Source organism: Phyllobates terribilis, unplaced genomic scaffold (assembly GCF_046119375.1).
Source record: "Phyllobates terribilis strain yellow unplaced genomic scaffold, ASM4611937v1 Scaffold_1__5_contigs__length_1240528914, whole genome shotgun sequence".
Lineage (NCBI taxonomy): Eukaryota > Metazoa > Chordata > Amphibia > Anura > Dendrobatidae > Phyllobates > Phyllobates terribilis.
The window spans coordinates 591,700,104-591,727,458 of NW_027362761.1; the positions used below are offsets into that span (position 1 = coordinate 591,700,104).

At 45.0% G+C, this 27,355-nt stretch overlaps 1 protein-coding gene across 1 annotated transcript in view; it reads right to left on the reverse strand.

Moving 5' to 3' along the window:
* LOC141272167 (interleukin-31 receptor subunit alpha-like) overlaps positions 1–27,355 on the reverse strand; it is a 67,339-nt gene that overhangs the window by 26,480 nt on the left and 13,504 nt on the right. Inside the window, exons 9-12 of the mRNA XM_073682582.1 lie at positions 26,870–27,038; positions 16,074–16,150; positions 5,566–5,782; positions 4,994–5,179 (exon numbers count right to left, since the gene is read on the reverse strand). Of these exons, the coding sequence (XP_073538683.1) occupies positions 4,994–5,179; positions 5,566–5,782; positions 16,074–16,150; positions 26,870–27,038 (649 nt within the window). The remainder of the gene's footprint in view (positions 1–4,993; positions 5,180–5,565; positions 5,783–16,073; positions 16,151–26,869; positions 27,039–27,355) is intronic.

Genomic DNA, 27,355 nt, shown 5'->3' on the forward strand with positions numbered 1-27,355 from the left:
GCTCCCTGTATACAGAGATACATGATAAGATTCTGTCTGCAGTCACCACTAGGGGGAGCTCCCTGTATACAGAGATACATGATAAGATTCTGTCTGCATCCACCACTAGGGGGAGCTCCCTCTATACAGAGATACATGATAAGATTCTGTCTGCAGCCACCACTAGGGGGAGCTCCCTCTATACAGAGATACATGATAAGATTCTGTCTGCAGCCACCACTAGGGGGAGCTCCCTCTATACAGAGATACATGATAAGATCCTGTCTGCAGCCACCACTAGGGGGAGCTCCTGTATACAGAGATACATGATAAGATCCTGTCTGCAGCCACCACTAGGGGGAGGTCCCTGTAAACAGAGATACATGATAAGATACTGTCTGCAGCCACCACTAGGGGGAGCTCCCTGTATACAGAGATACATGATAAGATTCTATCTGCAGCCACCACTAGGGGGAGCTCCCTGTATACTGAGATACATGATAAGATTCTGTCTGCAGCCACCACTAGGGGGAGCTCCCTGTATACAGAGATACATGATAAGATCCTGTCTGCAGCCACCACTAGGGGGAGCTCCCTGTATACAGAGATATATGATAAGATTCTGTCTGCAGCCACCACTAGGGGGAGCTCCCTGTATACAGAGATATATGATAAGATCCTGTCTGCAGCCACCACTAGGGGGAGTTCCCTGTATACAGAGATACATGATAAGATCCTGTCTGCAGCCAACAATAGGGGGAGCTCCCTGTATACAGAGATACATGATAAGATTCTGTCTGCAGCCAGCACTAGGGGGAGCTCCCTGTATACAGAAATGCATGATAAGATCCTGTCTGCAGCCACCACTAGGGGGAGCTCCCTGTATACAGAGATACATGATAAGATTCTGTCTGCAGCCACCACTAGGGTGAGCTCCCTGTATACAGACATACATGATAGGATTCTGTCTGCAGCCACCACTAGGGGGAGCTCCCTGTATACAGAGATACATGATAAGATCCTGTCTGCAGCCACCACTAGGGGGAGCTCCCTGTATACAGAGATACATGATAAGATCCTGTCTGCAGCCACCACTAGGGTGAGCTCCCTGTATACAGACATACATGATAAGATTCTGTCTGCAGCCACCACTAGGGGGAGCTCCCTGTATACAGAGATACATGATAAGATCCTGTCTGCAGCCACCACTAGGGGGAGCTCCCTGTATACAGAGATACATGATAAGATTCTGTCTGCAGCCACCACTAGAGGGAGCTCCCTGTATACTGAGATACAAGATAAGATCCTGTCTGCAGACACCACTAGGGGGAGCTCCCTGTATACAGATACAAGATAGGATTCTGTCTGCAGCCACCACTAGGAGGAGCTCCCTGTATACAGAGATACATGATAAGATCCTGTCAGCAGCCACCACCAGGGGAAGCTCCCTGTATACAGAGATACATGATAAGATTCTGTCAGCAGCCACCACTAGGGGGAGCTCTCTGTATACAGAGATACATGATAAGATTCTGTCTGCAGCTACCACCAGGGGGAGCTCCCTGTATACAGAGATACATGATAAGATTCTGTCTGCAGCCACCACCAGGGGGAGCTCCCTGTATACAGAGATATATGATAAGATTCTGTCTGCAGCCACCACTAGGGGGAGCTCCCTGTATACAGAGATACATGATAAGATCCTATCTGCAGCCACCACTAGGGGGAGCTCCCTGTATACAGAGATACATGATAAGATTCTGTCTGCAGTCACCACTAGGGGGAGCTCCCTCTATACAGAGATACATGATAAGATTCTGTCTGCAGTCACCACTAGGGGGAGCTCCCTGTATACAGAGATACATGATAAGATTCTGTCTGCAGTCACCACTAGGAGGAGCTCCCTGTATACAGAGATACATGATAAGATTCTGTCTGCAGCCACCACTAGGGGGAGCTCCTGTATACAGAGATACATGATAAGATCCTGTCAGCAGCCACCACCAGGGGAAGCTCCCTGTATACAGAGATACATGATAAGATTCTGTCAGCAGCCACCACTAGGGGGAGCTCTCTGTATAGAGAGATACATGATAAGATTCTGTCTGCAGCTACCACCAGGGGGAGCTCCCTGTATACAGAGATACATGATAAGATTCTGTCTGCAGCTACCACCAGGGGGAGCTCCCTGTATACAGAGATATATGATAAGATTCTGTCTGCAGCCACCACTAGGGGGAGCTCCCTGTATACAGAGATACATGATAAGATCCTATCTGCAGCCACCACTAGGGGGAGCTCCCTGTATACAGAGATACATGATAAGATCCTGTCTGCAGTCACCACTAGGGGGAGCTCCCTGTATACAGAGATACATGATAAGATTCTGTCTGCAGTCACCACTAGGGGGAGCTCCCTCTATACAGAGATACATGATAAGATTCTGTCTGCAGTCACCACTAGGGGGAGCTCCCTGTATACAGAGATACATGATAAGATTCTGTCTGCAGTCACCACTAGGGGGAGCTCCCTGTATACAGAGATACATGATAAGATTCTGTCTGCATCCACCACTAGGGGGAGCTCCCTCTATACAGAGATACATGATAAGATTCTGTCTGCAGCCACCACTAGGGGGAGCTCCCTCTATACAGAGATACATGATAAGATTCTGTCTGCAGCCACCACTAGGGGGAGCTCCCTCTATACAGAGATACATGATAAGATCCTGTCTGCAGCCACCACTAGGGGGAGCTCCTGTATACAGAGATACATGATAAGATCCTGTCTGCAGCCACCACTAGGGGGAGGTCCCTGTAAACAGAGATACATGATAAGATACTGTCTGCAGCCACCACTAGGGGGAGCTCCCTGTATACAGAGATACATGATAAGATTCTATCTGCAGCCACCACTAGGGGGAGCTCCCTGTATACTGAGATACATGATAAGATTCTGTCTGCAGCCACCACTAGGGGGAGCTCCCTGTATACAGAGATACATGATAAGATCCTGTCTGCAGCCACCACTAGGGGGAGCTCCCTGTATACAGAGATATATGATAAGATTCTGTCTGCAGCCACCACTAGGGGGAGCTCCCTGTATACAGAGATATATGATAAGATCCTGTCTGCAGCCACCACTAGGGGGAGTTCCCTGTATACAGAGATACATGATAAGATCCTGTCTGCAGCCAACAATAGGGGGAGCTCCCTGTATACAGAGATACATGATAAGATTCTGTCTGCAGCCAGCACTAGGGGGAGCTCCCTGTATACAGAAATGCATGATAAGATCCTGTCTGCAGCCACCACTAGGGGGAGCTCCCTGTATACAGAGATACATGATAAGATTCTGTCTGCAGCCACCACTAGGGTGAGCTCCCTGTATACAGACATACATGATAAGATTCTGTCTGCAGCCACCACTAGGGGGAGCTCCCTGTATACAGAGATACATGATAAGATCCTGTCTGCAGCCACCACTAGGGGGAGCTCCCTGTATACAGAGATACATGATAAGATCCTGTCTGCAGCCACCACTAGGGGGAGCTCCCTGTATACAGAGATACATGATAAGATCCTGTCTGCAGCCACCACTAGGGTGAGCTCCCTGTATACAGACATACATGATAAGATTCTGTCTGCAGCCACCACTAGGGGGAGCTCCCTGTATACAGAGATACATGATAAGATCCTGTCTGCAGCCACCACTAGGGGGAGCTCCCTGTATACAGAGATACATGATAAGATTCTGTCTGCAGCCACCACTAGAGGGAGCTCCCTGTATACAGACATACATGATAAGATTCTGTCTGCAGACACCACTAGGGGGAGCTCCCTGTATACTGAGATACAAGATAAGATCCTGTCTGCAGACACCACTAGGGGGAGCTCCCTGTATACAGATACAAGATAGGATTCTGTCTGCAGCCACCAGTAGGGGGAGCTCCCTGTATACAGAGATACATGATAAGATTCTGTCTGCAGCCACCACTAGGGGGAGCTCCCTGTATACAGAGATACATGATAAGATCCTCTCTTCAGCCACCACTAGGGGGAGCTCCCTGTATACAGAGATACATGATAAGATCCTGTCTGCAGCCACCACTAGGGGGAGCTCCCTGTATACAGAGATACATGATAAGATTCTGTCAGCAGCCACCACTAGGGGGAGCTCTCTGTATACAGAGATACATGATAAGATTCTGTCACCAGTCACCACTAGGGGGAGCTCCCTGTATATAGAGATACATGATAAGATTCTGTCTGCAGTCACCACTAGGGGGAGCTCCCTGTATACAGAGATACATGATAAGATTCTGTCTGCAGCCACCACTAGGGGGAGCTCCCTGTATATAGAGATACATGATAAGATTCTGTCAGCAGCCACCACTAGGGGGAGCTCTCTGTATACAGAGATACATGATAAGATTCTGTCAGCAGTCACCACTAGGGGGAGCTCCCTGTATATAGAGATACATGATAAGATTCTGTCTGCAGTCACCACTAGGGGGAGCTCCCTGTATACAGAGATACATGGTAAGATTCTGTCAGCAGCCACCACTAGGGGGAGCTCTCTGTATACAGAGATACATGATAAGATTCTGTCTGCAGCTACCACCAGGGGGAGCTCCCTGTATACAGAGATACATGATAAGATTCTGTCTGCAGCTACCACCAGGGGGAGCTCCCTGTATACAGAGATACATGATAAGATTCTTTCTGCAGTCACCACTAGGGGGAGATCCCTGTATACAGAGATACATGATAAGATCCTGTCTGCAGCCACCACTAGGGGGAGCTCCCTGATTATTCTACTGATCTACTTATAGTAACTGTGTAAATACGATGCTTTATGCATCATGTGGAGATTCTGATTATATTGCAGTCCCGTAGTGTAACGTCTGCAGACCTCTGGGCGACCATCTTGCTGTATAATGGACCTGCCCCGGGGCCCTCAGTTATCCTTGCTCTTCCCTGTTATATGGCTGCGGTGTACAGGGATCTCCTACCTTTCTCGAATGTCCATGTTGATGAATTCTCCACGTACTGAAACGATATATTACAGAGGGCGACTCCAAAGTCTATGCACCAGTCCAGCACAAATGTCCGGCAGCGTGGATCTGTAACCGTCCAGGTCACGGTGGTGTCTTCAGCCGCTGCGGTGGAGGTGCGGACCCTGGAGATCACGTCCTGAGCTGTAATGTAATATTTACATTTATCACTTCAATAAGGATTTATTAGAATGTGGTCAGGCACATCTACACATTGCACAAACCGCACATTCATTTCTGTAATGCTTTGTTTCCCCTGTGGAGGCGCTGTGGGGAAAGTGAACACTTATTGGTAGGTTCCTCCCACAGCTGTGGATTCAGGGGGACACCCTCTTTAATTGGATGAAACATCCAGAAGATGTTACGAATCGGCACAACTGCTGAAAGTGTTCACGATAATCAGGTATCGTCCCCGAGCAATCAACAGGACGTGCAGAAGAGCCTGTACACAGTGATGGGCCGGCGGTGACCGGGTGACCACGGTGCACATTCACGCCTGCAGGCACCGGCGGCCGCTCCTCGGTACTCACTCTTCTCCGCAGCGGCTGGGATTCGCAGTGTGGCTTTCGGGGACCACCCGGCAGAGTTGAAATACACGACAGATATGATGTGAGCGTCCTCGGAGATGTTTAACATCAGTTCATTGTTAATTGTTGTCTCATTCCTACAATCAAAAGGTCTCTTCTCGGGAAACCACTGAACGTTGTACCCCAGGGTGATGCCGGGTGACCGAAGACTGGACCTTTCCTACAGAAAAAAATAAATACTTTTACATGAAAGATGGTTAAGGAAAGATTCAGGTGCAACTATCATATAGGTAAAACGTGTGGCTGCCATGGGGTCCAGGGTGGACAAGGACCAGACAGTGAACTGATTGCTTCCCCATTTGGTATGATATTGACATCGCATATTCCTGTAGTAACCAATAGGGGGAGCTCACTGCATAGAAAATTGTGTTTAATAACAGCTGTATAAATCTTTATATAGTGAGCTCCATCTAGTGGTGGCTGCATAAATCTACATGTAGTGACAGCCCCCTAGTGGTGACTGTATAAATCTGTACAGTACAGACCAAAAGTTTGGACACACCTTCTCATTTAAAGATTTTTCTGTATTTTCATGACTATGAAAATTGTACATTCACACTGAAGGCATCAAAACTATGAATTATCACATGTGGAATTATATACTTAACAAAAAAGTGTGAAACAACTGAAAATATGTCTTATATTCTAGGTTCTTCAAAGTAGCCACCTTTTGCTTTGATGACTGCTTTGCACACTCTTGGCATTCTCTTGATGAGCTTCAAGAGGTAGTCACCGGAAATGGTCTTCCAACAATCGTGAAGGAGTTCCCAGAGATGCTTAGCACTTGTTGGCCCTTTTGCCTTCACTCTGCGGTCCAGCTCACCCCAAACCATCTCGATTGGGTTCAGGTCTGGTGACTGTGGAGGCCAGGTCATCTGGCGTAGCACCCCATCACTCTCCTTCTTGGTCAAATAGCCCTTACACAGCCTGGAGGTGTGTTTGGGGTCATTGTCCTGATGAAAAATAAATGATGGTCCAACTAAATGCAAACCGGATGGATTAGCATGCCGCTGCAAGATGCTGTGGTAGCCATGCTGGTTCAGTATGCCTTCAATTTTGAATAAATCCCCAACAGTGTCACCAGCAAAGCCCCCCCACACCATCACACCTCCTCCTCCATGCTTCACGGTGGGAACCAGGCATGTAGAGTCCATCCGTTCACCTTTTCTGCATCGCACAAAGACACGGTGGTTGGAACCAAAGATCTCAAATTTGGACTCATCAGACCAAAGCACAGATTTCCACTGGTCTAATGTCCATTCCTTGTGTTCTTTATCCCAAACAAGTCTCTTCTGCTTGTTGCCTGTCCTGAGCAGTGGTTTCCTAGCAGCTATTTTACCATGCAGGCCTGCTGCACAAAGTCTCCTCTTAACAGTTGTTGAAGAGATGTGTCTGCTGCTAGAACTCTGTGTGGCATTGACCTGGTCTCTAATCTGAGCTGCTGTTAACCTGCGATTTCTGAGGCTGGTGACTTGGATAAACTTATCCTCAGAAGCAGAGGTGACTCTTGGTCTTCCTTTCCTGGGGCGGCCCTCATGTGAGCCAGTTTCTTTGTAGCGCTTGATGGTTTTTGCAACTGCACTTGGGGACACATTCAAAGTTTGCCCAATTTTTCACACTGACTGACCTTCATTTCTTAAAGTAATGATGGCCACTCGTTTTTCTTTACTTAGCTGCTTTTTTCTTGCTAAAATACAAATTCTAACAGTCTATTCAGTAGGACTATCAGCTGTGTATCCACCAGACTTCTGCACAACACAACTGATGGTCCCAACCCCTTATAAGGCAAGAAATCCCACTTATTAAACCTGACAGGGCACACCTGTGAAGTGAAAACCATTTCCGGTGACTACCTCTTGAAGCTCATCAAGAGAATGCCAAGAGTGTGCAAAGCCGTCATCAAAGCAAAAGGTGGCTACTTTGAAGAACCTAGAATATAAGACATATTTTCAGTTGTTTCACACGTTTTTGTTAAGTATATAATTCCACATGTGGTAATTCATAGTTTTGATGCCTTCAGTGTGAATGTACAATTTTCATAGTCAAGAAAATACAGAAAAATCTTTAAATGAGAAGGTGTGTCCAAACTTTTGGTCTGTACTGTATGTAGTGAGCTCCCCCTAGTTGTAGCTGTATAAATCTGTATGCAGTGAGCTCTCCCTAGTGGTGACTGTATAAATCTGTATGTAGTGAGCTCCCCCTAGTGGTGACTGTATAAATCTGTATGTAGTGAGCTCCCCCTAGTGGTGGCTGTATAAATCTGTATGTAGTGAGCTCTCCCTAGTGGTGGCGGTATAAATCTGTATGTAGTGAGCTCTCCCTAGTGGTGACTGTATAAATCTGTATGTAGTGAGCTCCCCCTAGTGGTGGCTGTATAAATCTGTATGTAGTGAGCTCTCCCTAGTGGTGACTGTATAAATCTGTATGTAGTGAGCTCCCCCTAGTGGTGACTGTATAAATCTGTATGTAGTGAGCTCCCCTTAGTGGTGGCTGTATAAATCTGTATGTAGTGAGCTCTCCCTAGTGGTGGCGGTATAAATCTGTATGTAGTGAGCTCTCCCTAGTGGTGACTGTATAAATCTGTATGTAGTGAGCTCCCCCTAGTGGTGGCTGTATAAATCTGTATGTAGTGAGCTCTCCCTAGTGGTGACTGTATAAATCTGTATGTAGTGAGCTCCCCCTAGTGGTGACTGTATAAATCTGTATGTAGTGAGCTCCCCCTAGTGGTGGCTGTATAAATCTGTATGTAGTGAGCTCTCCCTAGTGGTGGCTGTATAAATCTGTATGTAGTGAGCTCTCCCTAGTGGTGACTGTATAAATCTGTATGTAGTGAGCTCCCCCTAGTGGTGGCTGTATAAATCTGTATGTAGTGAGCTCCCCCTAGTGGTGGCTGTATAAATCTGTATGTAGTGAGCTCCCCCTAGTGGTGGCAGTATAAATCTGTATGTAGTGAGCTCCCTCTAGTGGTGACTGCATAAATCTGTATGTAGTGAGCTCCCTCTAGTGGTGACTGCATAAACCTGTATGTAGTGAGCTCCCCCTAGTGGTGGCGGTATAAATCTGTATGTAGTGAGCTCCCTCTAGTGGTGATTGCATAAATCTGTATGTAGTGAGCTCCCCATAGTGGTGACTGTATAAATCTGTATGTAGTGAGCTCCCTCTAGTGGTGACTGTATAAATCTGTATGTAGTGAGATCCCCCTAGTTGTAGCTGTAAAAATCTGTATGTAGTGAGCTCCCTCTAGTGCTAGCTATATAAATCTTTTTATAGTGAGGTCCGCCTAGAGCTGTCTGTATAAATCTGAATTTAGTGATCTCCCTCTAGTGGTGAATGTATAAATCTGCATGTAATGAGCACCCCATAGAGGTGACTGTATATATCTGTGTGTAGTGAGCTCCCCCTAGTGGTGTCTGTATAAATCTGTATGTAGTGAGCTCCCTCTAGTGGTGGCTGTATAAATCTGTATGTAGTGAGCTCCCCCTAGTGATGACTGTATAAATCTGTATGTAGTGAGCTCTCCCTAGTGGTGACTGTATAAATCTGTATGTAGTGAGCTCCCCCTAGTGGTGCCTATAAATCTGTATGTAGTGAGCTCCCTCTAGCGATGACTGTATAAATCTGTATGTAGTGAGCTCCCCCTAGTGGTGGCGGTATAAATCTGTATGTAGTGAGCTCTCCCTAGTGGTGACTGTATAAATCTGTATGTAGTGAGCTCCCCCTAGTGGTGGCTGTATAAATCTGTATGTAGTGAGCTCCCCCTAGTGGTGGCTGTATAAATCTGTATGTAGTGAGCTCCCCCTAGTGGTGGCGGTATAAATCTGTATGTAGTGAGCTCCCTCTAGTGGTGACTGCATAAATCTGTATGTAGTGAGCTCCCCCTAGTGGTGGCAGTATAAATCTGTATGTAGTGAGCTCCCCCTAGTGGTGGCGGTATAAATCTGTATGTAGTGAGCTCCCTCTAGTGGTGACTGCATAAATCTGTATGTAGTGAGCTCCCCCTAGTGGTGGCAGTATAAATCTGTATGTAGTGAGCTCCCCCTAGTGGTGGCGGTATAAATCTGTATGTAGTGAGCTCCCTCTAGTGGTGACTGCATAAATCTGTATGTAGTGAGCTCCCCCTAGTGGTGGCAGTATAAATCTGTATGTAGTGAGCTCCCCCTAGTGGTGGCGGTATAAATCTGTATGTAGTGAGCTCTCCCTAGTGGTGACTGTATAAATCTGTATGTAGTGAGCTCCCCCTAGTGGTGGCTGTATAAATCTGTATGTAGTGAGCTCTCCCTAGTGGTGACTGTATAAATCTGTATGTAGTGAGCTCCCCCTAGTGGTGGCTGTATAAATCTGTATGTAGTGAGCTCCCCCTAGTGGTGGCGGTATAAATCTGTATGTAGTGAGCTCCCTCTAGTGGTGGCTGTATAAATCTGTATGTAGTGAGCTCTCCCTAGTGGTGGCGGTATAAATCTGTATGTAGTGAGCTCTCCCTAGTGGTGACTGTATAAATCTGTATGTAGTGAGCTCTCCCTAGTGGTGGAGGTATAAATCTGTATGTAGTGAGCTCCCTCTAGTGGTGGCTGTATAAATCTGTATGTAGTGAGATCCCCCTAGTTGTAGCTGTATAAATCTGTATGTAGTGAGCTCCCTCTAGTGCTAGCTATATAAATCTTTTTATAGTGAGGTCCGCCTAGAGCTGTCTGTATAAATCTGAATTTAGTGATCTCCCTCTAGTGGTGAATGTATAAATCTGCATGTAATGAGCTCCCCATAGAGGTGACTGTATATATCTGTGTGTAGTGAGCTCCCCCTAGTGGTGTCTGTATAAATCTGTATGTAGTGAGCTCCCTCTAGTGGTGGCGGTATAAATCTGTATGTAGTGAGCTCCAACTAGTGGTGGCTGTATAAATCTGTATGTAGTGAGCTCCCCCTAGTGATGACTGTATAAATCTGTATGTAGTGAGCTCCCCCTAGTGATGACTGTATAAATCTGTATGTAGTGAGCTCCCCCTAGTGATGACTGTATAAATCTGTATGTAGTGAGCTCCCCCTAGTGGTGGCTGTATAAATCTGTATGTAGTGAGCTCTCCCTAGTGGTGACTGTATAAATCTGTATGTAGTGAGCTCCCTCTAGCGATGACTGTATAAATCTGTATGTAGTGAGCTCCCCCTAGTGGTGGCGGTATAAATCTGTATGCAGTGAGCTCTCCCTAGTGGTGACTGTATAAATCTGTATGTAGTGAGCTCCCCCTAGTGGTGGCTGTATAAATCTGTATGTAGTGAGCTCCCCCTAGTGGTGGCTGTATAAATCTGTATGTAGTGAGCTCCCCCTAGTGGTGGCGGTATAAATCTGTATGTAGTGAGCTCCCTCTAGTGGTGACTGCATAAATCTGTATGTAGTGAGCTCCCCCTAGTGGTGGCAGTATAAATCTGTATGTAGTGAGCTCCCCCTAGTGGTGGCGGTATAAATCTGTATGTAGTGAGCTCCCTCTAGTGGTGACTGCATAAATCTGTATGTAGTGAGCTCCCCCTAGTGGTGGCAGTATAAATCTGTATGTAGTGAGCTCCCCCTAGTGGTGGCGGTATAAATCTGTATGTAGTGAGCTCCCTCTAGTGGTGACTGCATAAATCTGTATGTAGTGAGCTCCCCCTAGTGGTGGCAGTATAAATCTGTATGTAGTGAGCTCCCCCTAGTGGTGGCGGTATAAATCTGTATGTAGTGAGCTCTCCCTAGTGGTGACTGTATAAATCTGTATGTAGTGAGCTCCCCCTAGTGGTGGCTGTATAAATCTGTATGTAGTGAGCTCCCCCTAGTGGTGGCGGTATAAATCTGTATGTAGTGAGCTCCCTCTAGTGGTGGCTGTATAAATCTGTATGTAGTGAGCTCTCCCTAGTGGTGGCGGTATAAATCTGTATGTAGTGAGCTCTCCCTAGTGGTGACTGTATAAATCTGTATGTAGTGAGCTCTCCCTAGTGGTGGAGGTATAAATCTGTATGTAGTGAGCTCCCTCTAGTGGTGGCTGTATAAATCTGTATGTAGTGAGATCCCCCTAGTTGTAGCTGTATAAATCTGCATGTAGTGAGCTCCCTCTAGTGCTAGCTATATAAATCTTTTTATAGTGAGGTCCGCCTAGAGCTGTCTGTATAAATCTGAATTTAGTGATCTCCCTCTAGTGGTGAATGTATAAATCTGCATGTAATGAGCTCCCCATAGAGGTGACTGTATATATCTGTGTGTAGTGAGCTCCCCCTAGTGGTGTCTGTATAAATCTGTATGTAGTGAGCTCCCTCTAGTGGTGGCGGTATAAATCTGTATGTAGTGAGCTCCAACTAGTGGTGGCTGTATAAATCTGTATGTAGTGAGCTCCCCCTAGTGATGACTGTATAAATCTGTATGTAGTGAGCTCCCCCTAGTGATGACTGTATAAATCTGTATGTAGTGAGCTCCCCCTAGTGATGACTGTATAAATCTGTATGTAGTGAGCTCCCCCTAGTGGTGGCTGTATAAATCTGTATGTAGTGAGCTCTCCCTAGTGGTGACTGTATAAATCTGTATGTAGTGAGCTCCCTCTAGTGGTGCCTATAAATCTGTATGTAGTGAGCTCCCTCTAGCGATGACTGTATGAATCTGTATGTAGTGAGCTCCCCCTAGTGGTGGCGGTATAAATCTGTATGTAGTGAGCTCTCCCTAGTGGTGACTGTATAAATCTGTATGTAGTGAGCTCCCCCTAGTGGTGGCTGTATAAATCTGTATGTAGTGAGCTCCCCCTAGTGGTGGCTGTATAAATCTGTATGTAGTGAGCTCCCTCTAGCGATGACTGTATAAATCTGTATGTAGTGAGCTCCCCCTAGTGGTGGCTGTATAAATCTGTATGTAGTGAGCTCCCCCTAGTGATGACTGTATAAATCTGTATGTAGTGAGCTCCCCCTAGTGGTGGCTGTATAAATCTGTATGTAGTGAGCTCTCCCTAGTGGTGACTGTATAAATCTGTATGTAGTGAGCTCCCCCTAGTGGTGCCTATAAATCTGTATGTAGTGAGATCCCCCTAGTTGTAGCTGTATAAATCTGTATGTAGTGAGCTCCCTCTAGTGCTAGCTATATAAATCTTTTTATAGTGAGGTCCGCCTAGAGCTGTCTGTATAAATCTGAATTTAGTGATCTCCCTCTAGTGGTGAATGTATAAATCTGCATGTAATGAGCTCCCCATAGAGGTGACTATATATATCTGTGTGTAGTGAGCTCCCCCTAGTGGTGTCTGTATAAATCTGTATGTAGTGAGCTCCCTCTAGTGGTGGCTGTATAAATCTGTATGTAGTGAGCTCCCTCTAGTGGTGGCTGTATAAATCTGTATGTAGTGAGCTCCCCCTAGTGGTGCCTATAAATCTGTATGTAGTGAGCTCCCCCTAGTGGTGTCTGTATAAATCTGTATGTAGTGAGCTCCCTCTAGTGGTGGCTGTATAAATCTGTATGTAGTGAGCTCCCCCTAGTGGTGCCTATAAATCTGTATGTAGTGAGCTCCCTCTAGCGATGACTGTATAAATCTGTATGTAGTGAGCTCCCCCTAGTGGTGGCGGTATAAATCTGTATGTAGTGAGCTCTCCCTAGTGGTGACTGTATAAATCTGTATGTAGTGAGCTCCCCCTAGTGGTGGCTGTATAAATCTGTATGTAGTGAGCTCCCCCTAGTGGTGGCTGTATAAATCTGTATGTAGTGAGCTCCCTCTAGCGATGACTGTATAAATCTGTATGTAGTGAGCTCCCCCTAGTGGTGGCGGTATAAATCTGTATGTAGTGAGCTCTCCCTAGTGGTGACTGTATAAATCTGTATGTAGTGAGCTCCCCCTAGTGGTGGCTGTATAAATCTGTATGTAGTGAGCTCCCCCTAGTGGTGGCTGTATAAATCTGTATGTAGTGAGCTCCCCCTAGTGGTGGCGGTATAAATCTGTATGTAGTGAGCTCCCTCTAGTGGTGACTGCATAAATCTGTATGTAGTGAGCTCCCCCTAGTGGTGGCTGTATAAATCTGTATGTAGTGAGCTCTCCCTAGTGGTGACTGTATAAATCTGTATGTAGTGGGCTCCCCCTAGTGGTGGCTGTATAAATCTGTATGTAGTGAGCTCCCCCTAGTGGTGACTGTATAAATCTGTATGTAGTGAGCTCCCCCTAGTGGTGGCGGTATAAATCTGTATGTAGTGAGCTCCCCCTAGTGGTGCCTATAAATCTGTATGTAGGGAGATCCCCCTAGTTGTAGCTGTATAAATCTGTATGTAGTGAGCTCCCTCTAGTGCTAGCTATATAAATCTTTTTATAGTGAGGTCCGCCTAGAGCTGTCTGTATAAATCTGAATTTAGTGATCTCCCTCTAGTGGTGAATGTATAAATCTGCATGTAATGAGCTCCCCATAGAGGTGACTGTATATATCTGTGTGTAGTGAGCTCCCCCTAGTGGTGTCTGTATAAATCTGTATGTAGTGAGCTCCCTCTAGTGGTGGCTGTATAAATCTGTATGTAGTGAGCTCCCCCTAGTGGTGCCTATAAATCTGTATGTAGTGCGCTCCCTCTAGCGATGACTGTATAAATCTGTATGTAGTGAGCTCCCCCTAGTGGTGGCGGTATAAATCTGTATGTAGTGAGCTCTCCCTAGTGGTGACTGTATAAATCTGTATGTAGTGAGCTCCCCCTAGTGGTGGCTGTATAAATCTGTATGTAGTGAGCTCCCCCTAGTGGTGGCTGTATAAATCTGTATGTAGTGAGCTCCCTCTAGCGATGACTGTATAAATCTGTATGTAGTGAGCTCCCCCTAGTGGTGGCGGTATAAATCTGTATGTAGTGAGCTCTCCCTAGTGGTGACTGTATAAATCTGTATGTAGTGAGCTCCCCCTAGTGGTGGCTGTATAAATCTGTATGTAGTGAGCTCCCCCTAGTGGTGGCTGTATAAATCTGTATGTAGTGAGCTCCCCCTAGTGGTGGCTGTATAAATCTGTATGTAGTGAGCTCCCCCTAGTGGTGGCTGTATAAATCTGTATGTAGTGAGCTCCCCCTAGTGGTGGCGGTATAAATCTGTATGTAGTGAGCTCCCTCTAGTGGTGGCTGTATAAATCTGTATGTAGTGAGCTCTCCCTAGTGGTGACTGTATAAATCTGTATGTAGTGAGCTCCCCCTAGTGGTGGCTGTATAAATCTGTATGTAGTGAGCTCCCCCTAATGGTGGCTGTATAAATCTGTATGTAGTGAGCTCCCTCTAGCGATGACTGTATAAATCTGTATGTAGTGAGCTCCCCCTAGTGGTGGCGGTATAAATCTGTATGTAGTGAGCTCTCCCTAGTGGTGACTGTATAAATCTGTATGTAGTGAGCTCCCCCTAGTGGTGGCTGTATAAATCTGTATGTAGTGAGCTCCCCCTAGTGATGACTGTATAAATCTGTATGTAGTGAGCTCTCCCTAGTGGTGGCTGTATAAATCTGTATGTAGTGAGCTCCCCCTAGTGGTGGCGGTATAAATCTGTATGTAGTGAGCTCCCTCTAGTGGTGACTGCATAAATCTGTATGTAGTGAGCTCCCCCTAGTGGTGGCTGTATAAATCTGTATGTAGTGAGCTCTCCCTAGTGGTGACTGTATAAATCTGTATGTAGTGAGCTCCCCCTAGTGGTGGCTGTATAAATCTGTATGTAGTGAGCTCCCCCTAGTGGTGGCTGTATAAATCTGTATGTAGTGAGCTCCCCCTAGTGGTGGCTGTATAAATCTGTATGTAGTGAGCTCCCCCTAGTGGTGACTGTATAAATCTGTATGTAGTGAACTCTCTCTAGTGGTGGCTGTATAAATCTGTATGTAGTGAGCTCTCCCTAGTGGTGGCTGTATAAATCTGTATGTAGTGAGCTCCCTCTAGTGGTGGCTGTATAAATCTGTATGTAGTGAGCTCCCCCTAGTGGTGGCTGTATAAATCTGTATGTAGTGAGCTCCCCCTAGTGGTGGTGGTATAAATCTGTATGTAGTGAGCTCCCTCTAGTGGTGACTGCATAAATCTGTATGTAGTGAGCTCCCCCTAGTGGTGGCTGTATAAATCTGTATGTAGTGAGCTCTCCCTAGTGGTGACTGTATAAATCTGTATGTAGTGAGCTCCCCCTAGTGGTGGCTGTATAAATCTGTATGTAGTGAGCTCCCCCTAGTGGTGACTGTATAAATCTGTATGTAGTGAGCTCCCCCTAGTGGTGGCGGTATAAATCTGTATGCAGTGAGCTCCAACTAGTGGTGGCTGAAGTAAGTCAGAATTATATATGATTAAATGTGACAAATTACTTCCCTTCTTTGTCTCTTTGACCAGTTGCTTTTTTTTATACTTTTAAGCTATACTTTTCCATCTTTTTCCTAGTACTTTTTACATCTGATGAAATGATTGTCACATATTCTACAACGCACCATTACCTAACAGTCAGGATCCACACTAATAAGTGTCATAGTCACACTCACCTTCCATTTCAGATACACAATTCTTGTACGCTCTGCGGAGCTGATCACTCGCCAGAGTTCAACACTGAGAGTCGGTGCTAAGAACATAGAGAAATGATTTCTATTCAGAGTTATCAGTAATGACGAGGCCGGAGTCATCCGTCTCCTTGACCAAAAAAAGTGCAATGCTGGGACAGCGTCCTCGGTAGTAACATATGAGGGGAGCATCTGGTCTACATGCTCTGCTTCGCTATTTGCATCTCAGGGCACTGCTCTCTCTGTGCTGTGATTGGTTAAATCCACATTTGAAAAAAGTTTAGAAAACTTCCTTGCAGATAATGTATCTATGTGCTAAGCGTGGTTCTGGTACTATATGTAATAATCTTGGTTCTGGTACTGTATCCAGGGCTGCCATCAGGGCTTTACTGCCCTTACTGGCATATGGGGCTCTGCTCAACGTGCCCCAGCAAACCCGACGCAGGTTCACTTTAAATCTATTGCCGTGCGTTAAAAGCCGCCAGCCAATCACAGGCCGGCAGCTGACATCATCGCGCCGCTGGTGTATGACGTAAGTGCCGGCCAGTGACAGGCTGGCGTCCGGTGATAAGAAACTTTTTTTGTAAAGCCGCACCGTGGAGGCACAATGGGAGACGACATGGGGGCAGAGTGGAGACGACATGGGGGCAGAGTGGAGACGACATGGGGGCAGAATGGAGACGACATGGGGAGAGAATGGAGAAGACATGGGGAGAGATTGGAGACGACATGGGGGCAGAATGGAGACGACATGGGGGCAGAATGGAGACGACATGGGGGCAGAATGGAGACGACATGGGGGCAGAATGGAGACGACATGGGGGCAGAATGGAGACGACATGGGGGCAGAATGGAGACGACATGGGGGCAGAATGGAGACGACATGGGGGCAGAATGGAGACGACATGGGGGCAGAATGGAGACGACATGGGGGCAGAATGGAGAGATGACTTGTGGGCAGAATGGAGAGATGACTTGGGAGCAGAATGAAGAGATGACTTGGGGGCAGAATGGTGAGCCAACATGGGGCAAAATGGAGAGATGACATGAGGGCAGGATGAAGTCAAATGGGGCCAGGATGGGAGAACATATGAGGGCAGGATGTGGGACATTATCACTGTAGGGGCTAGTTAAAGGATATTATTACTGCTGTGATGTTTTTTATTTTTGAGGATACTGTTTTCAGTGGGGGGGGGGTCCTTTTACTGTGCAGGGCGGCACTATGTCGCTTTTTTTCTTCATCTGGTGTAGTATAGAAGTTGGGAAAAAATTGGGGAATGTGCTCTGGAAACTGCTCTAGATAACTGTGTGTTATTTTCTGCAGAGACGAGTCCTGGCTGGAAGAAGTGATGGCGGTCTGTGTTGGATGAACAAGTAAAGCTAAGATGAAGGAGTTCAACTAAAGACGACATGATACACTATACTATGCACAGGGCTCTTGTGTTTAATGTCACTGGTGATCCCTGTAATACCTGTACACTATATACTATATACAGAGCTCCTGTGTATAATGTCACTGGTGATCCCTGTACTTCCTGTACACTATATACAGAGCTCCTGTGTATAATGTCACTGGTGATCCCTGTACTTCCTGTACACTATATAGAGAGCGCCTGTGTATGTCACTGGTGATCCCTGTACTTCCTGTACACTATATACAGAGCCCCTGTGTATAATGTCACTGGTGATCCCTGTACTTCCTGTACACTATATACAGAGCTCCTGTGTATAATGTCACTGGTGATCCCTGTAATACCTGTACACTGACACTATATACAGAGCTTCTGTGTAGTGATGAGCGAGCGTGTTCTGTTAACCCTTTCGGCGAGCATGCTCGAGTGCTCGCCGATTATTTGCGGAGTGATCGAATGTTATGTTTGAGTCACTGTGTGTGCATGATTTGCGACTGTTTGACAGCTTTAATATATGAGGCATGCCTAAGAAACAAGCATTCTTCACATGTATTAAAGCTGTCAAACAGTCGCAAATCATGCACACGGAGTGACTCAAACATAACATTCGAGAACACCGAAGATACTCGGAAAACACATGAGCATGCTCGTAAATCTCGAGTAACAAGCATGCTCACTCATCACTACTCCTGTGTATAATGTCACTGGTGATCACTGTATTACCTGTACACTATATACAGAGCACCTGTGTATAATGTCACTGGTGATCCCTGTATTACCTGTAGATTGACACTATATACAGAGGTCCTGTGTATAATGTCACTGGTAATCCCAGTATTACCTGTACACTTACACTATACATTGTACATTATGTACAAAGTTCCTGTGTATAATAGCAATTATGGAAATATTAATATTTTTTTTTTTTTTTTTATTAATGATCAGTATTGTAGTAGTCAGTCACTATGTCATAGTAATATGTGATCCAGCCATGGTGTGGCGGAATTTGTTCCTTGTATGTGGTATTATTTGGTCACTTTGTCATGGTAATATGTGGTCCGGCCATGGTGTGGCGGTATTTGTTCCTTGTATGTGGTATTATTCGGTCACTATGTGGGGGTAATATGTGGTCTGGTCATGTTGTGACGGTATTTGTCCCTTGTATGTGGTATTATTCGGTCACTATGTCATGGCAATATGTGGTCCGACCATGGTGTGGCGGTATTTGTTCCTTGTATGTGGCATTATTCGGTCACTATGTGGGGGTAATATGTGGTCTGGTCATGTTGTGACGGTATTTGTTCCTTGTATGTGGTATTATTCGGTCACTATGTCATGGTAATATGTAAGCTGGTCACGGTGTGGCGGTATTTGTCCCTTATATGTGGCATTATTCGTTCACTATGTGGTGGTAATATGTGGTCTGGTCATGGTGTACCGGTATTTGTCCCTTGTATTTGGTATTATTCTTCATTTTTAAAAAATGCATGTGACACATTCCCTTAAAGAAAAATATATCTAAAAAGAGTATTCGGTATTATAAGAAATGTTTAATAGGATAGAGTAGAGTAGGGCCCGGCCAGAAGAGTCTACCTTGTCGAGGTGGCAGCTTCAAAAATCTTTTGGCCAAAACAAAAGCTGCTGGCTATATATGTGATATGGTTCAATGGAAACTGTTAATGTGTGATTGGTGAGGACGTGGTGCAGAAGTGGAGTTTTTCCAAGAGTGGCTGGTGGGACTCTGGAAAGTTCGAGGGGTGGAGGCGGATCTGGGGTGGAGTATGCCAGTATGGGGCTCTGAAATTCCTGGTGGCAGCCCTGACTATCTATGCACTAGGCTTACTTCTGGTAATGGAGCAATACACTATGTTTGGTTCTGTTACTGTATTTATGTGCTAAGCTAGGGTCTGGTACAATATCTATGTAGTATGTTTGGTTTTGTGTAATAAGAGAGGTTCTGAAACAATATCTATGTAGTTTGCTTGGTTGTGGTATTGTGTGTGTAGTAAGCTAGTTTCTGAAACAATACCTAAAGTAGTAAGCTTGGCTCTGGTAGTGTATCTATGTAGGAAACTTGGTTCTGGTACTATATATTTGTAGCAATCTTGGTTCTACTACTTCATCTATGCACTGGGTTGGGTTCTGTTACTATATATATGATATATGTACATATTAAGCTTGCTTCTGGTATTATATCTATGTAGAAAGCTTGGTTCTGATTCAGTACACAGTAAGCTTTGCTTTGGTACCGTATCTAGGTACCAAAACTATTAGGTCTGTAATTTTTATCGTAGGTACACTTCACCTGTGGGAGACAGAATCTAAAAAGAATAAACAGAAAATCACATTGTATGATTTTTAAATAATTAAATTGCATTTTATTGCATTTATTTATTTTACTCACTTATATAGCACCATTAATTCCACAGCGCTTTACGGACATTATGGGCATGAAATAAGTATTTGATCACCTACCAACCAGCAAGAGTTCTGGCTCTCACAGACCTGTTAGTTTTTCTTTAAGAAGCCCTCCTACTCTGAACTCATTACCTGTATTAACTGCACCTGTTTGAACTTGTTACCTGTATAAAAGACACCTGTCCACATAATCAATCACACTCCAACCTCTCCACCATGGCCAAGACTAAAGAGATGTCTGAGGACACCAGGGACAAAATTGTAGACCTGCACCAGGCTGAGATGGGCTATAGGACAATAGGCAAGCAGCTTGGTGAGGAGGCAACAACTGCTGGCACAAATATTAGAAAATGAAAGAAGCACAAGATGACTGACAATCTTCCTCAGTCTGGGGCTCCATGCAGAATCTCGCCTTGTGGGGTAAGGATGATTCTGAGAAAGGTCATGAATCAGCCTACAACTACATGGGAGGACCTGGTCAATGACCTGACGAGAGCTGGGACCACAGTCTCAAACATTACCGGTAGTAACACACTACACCGTTATAGTTTAAAATTCTGCAGGGCACGCAAGGTCCTCCTGCTCAAGCCAGCACATGTCCAGGCCCATTTGAAGTTTGCCATGATACAGACGAGGCATGGGAGAAGGTTATGTGGTCAGATGAGACCAAAATAAAACTTTTTGATATCAACTCCACTCGCCATGTTTGAAGGAAGGAGAAGGATTAGTACAACCCCAAGAACACCATCCCAACCGTGAATCATGGTGGGGAAAACATCATACTTAGGGGGTGCTTTTCTGCAAAGGGGACAGGACGACTGCACCATATTGAAGGATGGATGGGGTCATGTATCGCCAGAGCAACTAAGGAGTGGCTCCTTAATAAGCATTTCAAGGTCCTGGAGTAGGTGTAATTAAAATTAAACTTTTAATGCATTAGTTAAAACAGCCATTTGGTCCAAAAAGACAACAAAATGTAAAAAAAAAAACAACAAAACACACAAAGGAACACAGTTGTCACCTGCTTAATTTAGAGGGCAATTGATACAGCCATATTAACTCAGGGTGACGCAATAGACAATAATATATGAGAAAGGAACAATCTCACCGTATGTTGGAGTCTAGTCCTAACTCAATCCAGGTAGGGTCCCATATGAGCCGGAATTGATCTGGAGACGACAATCCACAGAGGAGATATGAAAGAGGGGGGACAAACTGGGGCATATGTTATGGATCCCTTTTTCAATCACACATGAGATATTTTTAGGGTATTGTGTGGGTTTTGTCCCCCCCCCCCCCCCTTCATTTCTCCTCTGTGGATTGTTGTCTCCAGATCAATTCTGGAGACGATAGAATTCCGATTAATGTCCTGGCTTGAACCCAATAGAAAATTTTTGGAGGGAGCTGAAACTCAATGTTGCCCAATGACAGTCCTGAAACCTGAAAGATCTGGAGAAGATCTGTATGGAGGAGGGGGCCAAAATCCCTGCTGCAGTGTCTGCAAACCTGGTCAAGAACTACAGGAAACGTCTGACCTCTGTAATTGCAAACAAAGGTTTCTGGAACAAATATTAAGCTCTGTTTTTTTCTATTGTATCAAATACTTATTTCATGCAATAAAATGCAAATTAATTATGTAACAATCATACAAAGTGATTTTCTGGATTCTTTTTTCGATTCTGTCTCTTACAGGTGAAGTGACCTACGATAGCAATTACAGATCTCTCCATTCTTTGCAGGTTGGAAAACTTGCAAAATCGGTAGAGTATCAAATACATATATTTCCCACTGTAACTTTACTCATGAACACGACGCAGATATTTCTCACTATAATATAAATAATATGATCTTTTTTAACAATTCATAGAACTGGAAAAATAGTCCCCAAATAAGTGTGAAGTGCAATAATCCATTGTAAATTATGCTGAATACGAAAGTGAATTCAAACCTGAAAAATAATGAAATAATAAACACAGCGACATAGAAGAGAACAGTAAAAAGGAACAGGTCAGCAACAGAAGATTTGGGTACCCATCTCTCCCAGTGTGTATTTTGAACATGATGTGGGCGCTCAGATCCCATGTTCCTGGTATATTTTAGATCATTATGCATATTTATTATTTTTCAGGATTGGATGCATTTTGTTATTCAGCATAAATTTGAGGTTACCAGTTTGGTGGTTTTACACAATTATTTTATCTATATACTATGTGGTCTATAGGATTAGTGATTATATCATATCTGTCCCATCTATTTAAAAAGATTTTCTAGTTGTTCTCGCTTCGCTTCTCTTCGCTGTGGATTCATTTTCAAAATGTTTTACATATTGAATTGTATCTAGGTAGCAGACTTGGTTCTGGTTCTATATCAATGTAGTAGGCTTTGCTCTAGTACTGTGTATATGTAATAGGCTTAATTCTAATACTGTACCCATGTACTAGGCTTGGTTTTAGTACTGTATCTATGTAGTTGGATTGGCTTTAATACTGCATCTATATACTAGGCTTGAGTCTAGAACTGTATGTACTAGGCTTTGTTTTTGGTACTGTATCTATGTACTAGGCTTACTTCTAGTACTGTATCTTTTTTTTTTTTAAACCAATTATTTTTATTTAGGTTTCAAAAATTTACAGCAAACAGTTATCAATATACATATAACAATTCACATAACGTGTAGTAATACAGTTAAAACCCTCTCCCCCCTCCCCACTCCCGCCAATACTCCTTATGCCGGGCATACCTGGGAACATTGACAATCATATTACCGCCATCCATGTGGACCATATTTTCCCAAAAGTTCTCTCTCCATGCCTCCGCCTGTAAATGCTTTCCTCTAAATGCATTACCGTACGTGTCTGAGCAATAAATTCCCTCCTAGTGGGGGGTTCCGAATATGTCCATTTTCGTGCTATTAGTTTGCGTGCCACATAGAGCAATCGCGCTATCGCCACTTTGTAATGTTCTGAGACAGGTATTCCATCCACCTCCCCCAAAACACACAGCACCGGGTTTCTGTCAATTGTACACGTATAAGCCCTCTCAATTTTGTTAACAACGACCAACCAATAAGCCACTAGCCGCGGGCATGACCATAGCATGTGTAGCAGTCCGGCCTGGTCCGTGCCACATCTAGGGCAACTGGAATCTCCCCTCAAGCCCGCCTTGTACAGGCGCAGCGGTGTTTTGTATGTCCTATGTATTATGTATAATTGGGAGATCCGTGCCTGCTCGCTTAGAGAGATCTTCGGGACATATTCTAGAATTGCCTCCCATTGTTCTGTTGTGAGGGTACCCACCTCCCTTTCTCATTTACTCTTTGCAATGAAGTGATTTCCCCCCAGATAGGAGTGCAGTAGGTCATGATATAAGCTCGATATGACTCCCCTCGTCCCTCCCTTCATACATACAGAGTCTAGTACAATGTCACCCTGAACCGTCATGGCTCCCAATCCACACTGTGCCCTCCAAGCATGTCGAAGCCTATAGTATTGAAATCCCCATACCAAAGGCAAATCAAATTCTTCTCTCAATTTCTCAAAGGTCTTCAGGTCCGTTCCACTCTGCAGCTGGCACACATATCTCACTCCTTGCGCCTTCCAATTGCCCATTTGACACAGCTTATTAAGTTCCGGCAGATGTTCATTGCCCAACACCGGTGAGTACTTAGTCAGCCCGTCCACCCCCCTGATCTTTTTAATAGTGTCCCATACCTTCTGAGTCAAGCCTAAGGTAGGATATATTGCTCCCAATTTCTTAAAGGTACCATCCTCTAACGCCTGGACCAGTGGGCGTCTCCCCGACACATGTACCAGCACCCGGCAAGCTGCCCCTCCACAATCGGGTTCTCTCCATCCCCTGACATGCTGGCCTTGTACTGCCAAGAAATAGACCCAGGGATTGGGTGCGGCCAATCCTCCCTCCTCCTTCCCATTTTGCAGCGTTCCCAATTTAATCCTTGCCTGCCTCTTGCCCCATATCAAGGATCTGAAGATAGAATCAATACCCTGAAACCGTTTTTTTGGTAGCCATATCGGTGAGTTGTGCAAAACGTACATTAGTTGTGGCATAAGGACCATCTTAATCAGGTTAGTTCTACCCGTCACCGTCAAAGCCAATTGGCACCATGCGCCTATTTTCTTTTTAAATTTCTCTAGCAGAGGAACTAAATTCAGATCCGTGAATCGTGTCAATGGAAGCGCCACCCATATCCCAAGGTATTTAAATTGTGAAACCAGCTGGAGCTGCTTCCCCCTCTCATCTATCTCCTCCGCTTTTATTGGTCTATCTACAGCCATGACATAAGACTTGTGCCAGTTTATCTCCAGTCCCGAAATGCTCCCAAAGTGTTTAATTACATCCATCGTGCACCCCAATGTCTCTCCTGCATTTTCCAGAAATAACAGGATGTCATCGGCATACAGTGATATTTTTTCTTCCAGCCTCCCAAATTTAAATCCGACCACTCCTCTCTCAGCTCTTATTTTGGCCGCCAGGGGCTCCACTGCCACCGCAAACAATAGCGGGGACAGCGGGCACCCCTGCCTTGTGCCCCTATGTAAGTCAAACATCCCGGACCGTTCACCATTCACCTTAACTACCGCCCTTGGGGATGAGTACAATAACTTCACCCAGGCCATGAATGCGGGGCCAAATCCCATTATTTCCATGATTTTCCATAAATATTTCCATTCCACGCTATCAAATGCTTTTCTAGCGTCCAATGACATCACTATTCTCCCGCCACCATTATCAGCAGGCAGCTGCATATTAAGAAATAATCTTCTCAAGTTAACAGCCGTGGAGCGGTTGGGCATAAAGCCCGACTGGTCCTCGTGAATAACAGTATGCGCAACCCCGGTGAGCCGGGTGGCCAGGATCTTAGCGAGTATTTTGACATCCGTTGTCAACAACGATATGGGCCTATACGACTCCGCATCCATGGGGTCTTTCCCCTCCCTTGGCAGAACCACTATCACCGCTTCCTCCATTGATCTCGGTAACGCCCCCTTCACCAAAGCCTCATCAAACACAGATTTCAATTTTGGAGCTAGCAGTTCCACCAGCTCCCTGTACACCTCCCCAGGTAGACCATCAGCACCCGGTGATTTGTTATTGGGCATAGACAGAATTGCACATTCCACCTCCTCCACACTCACAGGTTCATCCAACCTCATCCTATCTTCCTCAGACAATTTAGACAGTGAGATGCCTTCCAAAAATTCCTCTACGGCCCCCTCCGTGTCCCGTACTCTTGAATTGTACAGTGCCATGTAATATTCCTTGAAGACCTCCCTAGTACTGTATCTTAGCATTAATCTTGGTTCTGGTACTGTATCTATGTAGTAAGCTAGGTCCTGGTACTGTACCTAGCAATCTTGGTTCTGGTACTGTCTAGTCACCTTTTAAGGTGCATGCTTAGATAGTGCATAGACACAAACATATTGACTACATTCACACAAGAACAAAAATACATATTTTACCATCACACACACCATTACTATGACTAACTTCAAATTTCTGCTATATAGCGTTTAACCTCTTTCCGACGTGGTCAGTAATAGTACCCACCACGTCAGAAAGGCCGGTTCAGCAGGGGCTCCGGCGCTGAGCCTGCACTGAACCGGGCACATGTCAGATGATTATTACAGCTGACATGTGCCCGCAACAGCCGCAGGTGGAATCGCCATCCACCCGCGGCTGTTATCTAGTTAAATGTCAATCTCAACTCAACTAGTCAATGTCTGACAGCAGCATTTAACAGCGCCGTGCCGGAAGCGCGTCACTTACCCAGCCCATCGGTGACCCCGTCACGTGATCTCGGGTCACTGATGGGTGGGCATGACAACCCTGGGTCTGCAGCAGACCCCAGTGGTTGTCATGTAAAGATTGCTATGAGCGCCACCTAGTGGTCGACGCTCATAGCACAGGAGCATTTCTGCTACATACAGGTGATCTGCTGATCACCTATATGTAGCAGAGGAGATCGGACAGTTGCTGCTTCTAGTCTCCTATGGAGACTATAGAAACAAGCAAAAAGTTTAAAAAAAACGTTTTTAAAAATATAAAAAAAATATAAAAGTTTAAAATCACCCCCCTTTTGCCCCATTCAAAATAAAATAATAAAAAATAAACCCCACATACACATATTTGGTATCGCCGCATTCAGAATCGCCCGATCTATCTCTATAAAAAAAGAATTAATCCGATCGGTAAACGGCGTAACGAGAAAAAAAGATTCCAAACGCCAGAATTATGTTTTTTTGGTCGCCGTAACATTGCAATAAAATGCAATAACGGGCGATCAAAACATCGGATTTACACCAAAATGGTATCAATAAAAATATCAGCATGGCGCGCAAAAAATAAGCCCTCACCTGGCCCCAGATCCCGAAAAATGGAGACGCTACGGGTCTCGGAAAATGGCGCCATTTTTTTTTTTTTTTTTAGCAAACTTTGGAATTTTTTTTCACCACCCAAATAAAAAAGAACCTATACATGCTTGGTGTCTATGAACTTGTAATGGCCTGGAGAATCATAATGGCAGCTCAGTTTTAGCATTCAGTGAACGTGGAAAGAAAAAAAACCCAAAAACAAACAACTGTTGAATTGCATTTTTTTTGCAATTTCACTGCACTTGGATTTTTTTTCCCGTTTTCCAGCACAAGATATGGTAAAACTAGTAATGGCATTTAAAAGAACAATTCGTCCCGCAAAAAATAAGCCCTCACATGGCCATATTGACCGAAAAATAAAAAGGCTATGGCTCTGGGAAGAAGGGAAGCAAAAAACGAAAACTCAAAAATGGAAAATGCTCCGGTCATGAAGGGGTTAAAATACTTGACAGAGCAGGTCACCAATATTACATAAATATATATGTATATATATACAGTCACAAGCTATTATGCCATGATCAGAGGCAAACTGCTATCATGGGCCCCTGCAACAACGTACCTTTTTCCGGTGTCCTTCCCGTGAGTGCAGCGCTCCACTCACTCCATAACAGCTGACCGCTGCTCCCAATGCACCGCACAGCGGCCACATACTCCGTGTAGGGAAGGAGTCCGCTGAGACTGTAGCTCATCTCCTTCTCTTTCCCCATGTACAGGTCAGGGGTGTAGTCCTGAGAGGAGAAACAGACGGTATATTGACTTCAAAATAGCTCCCTGCACTAACTCCACCAGCAGAATAGTGAGTGCAGCTCTGGAGTATAATACAGGATGTAACTCAGGATCAGTAATGTAATGTATGTACACAGTGACTGCACCAGCAGAATAGTGAGTGCAGCTCTGGAGTATAATACAGGAGGTAACTCAGGATCAGTAATGTAATGTATGTACACAGTGACTGCACCAGCAGAATAGTGAGTGCAGCTCTGGAGTATAACACCTCATATAACTCAGCATTAGTACAGGATTCAGTACATGGGTATCAGAGGTG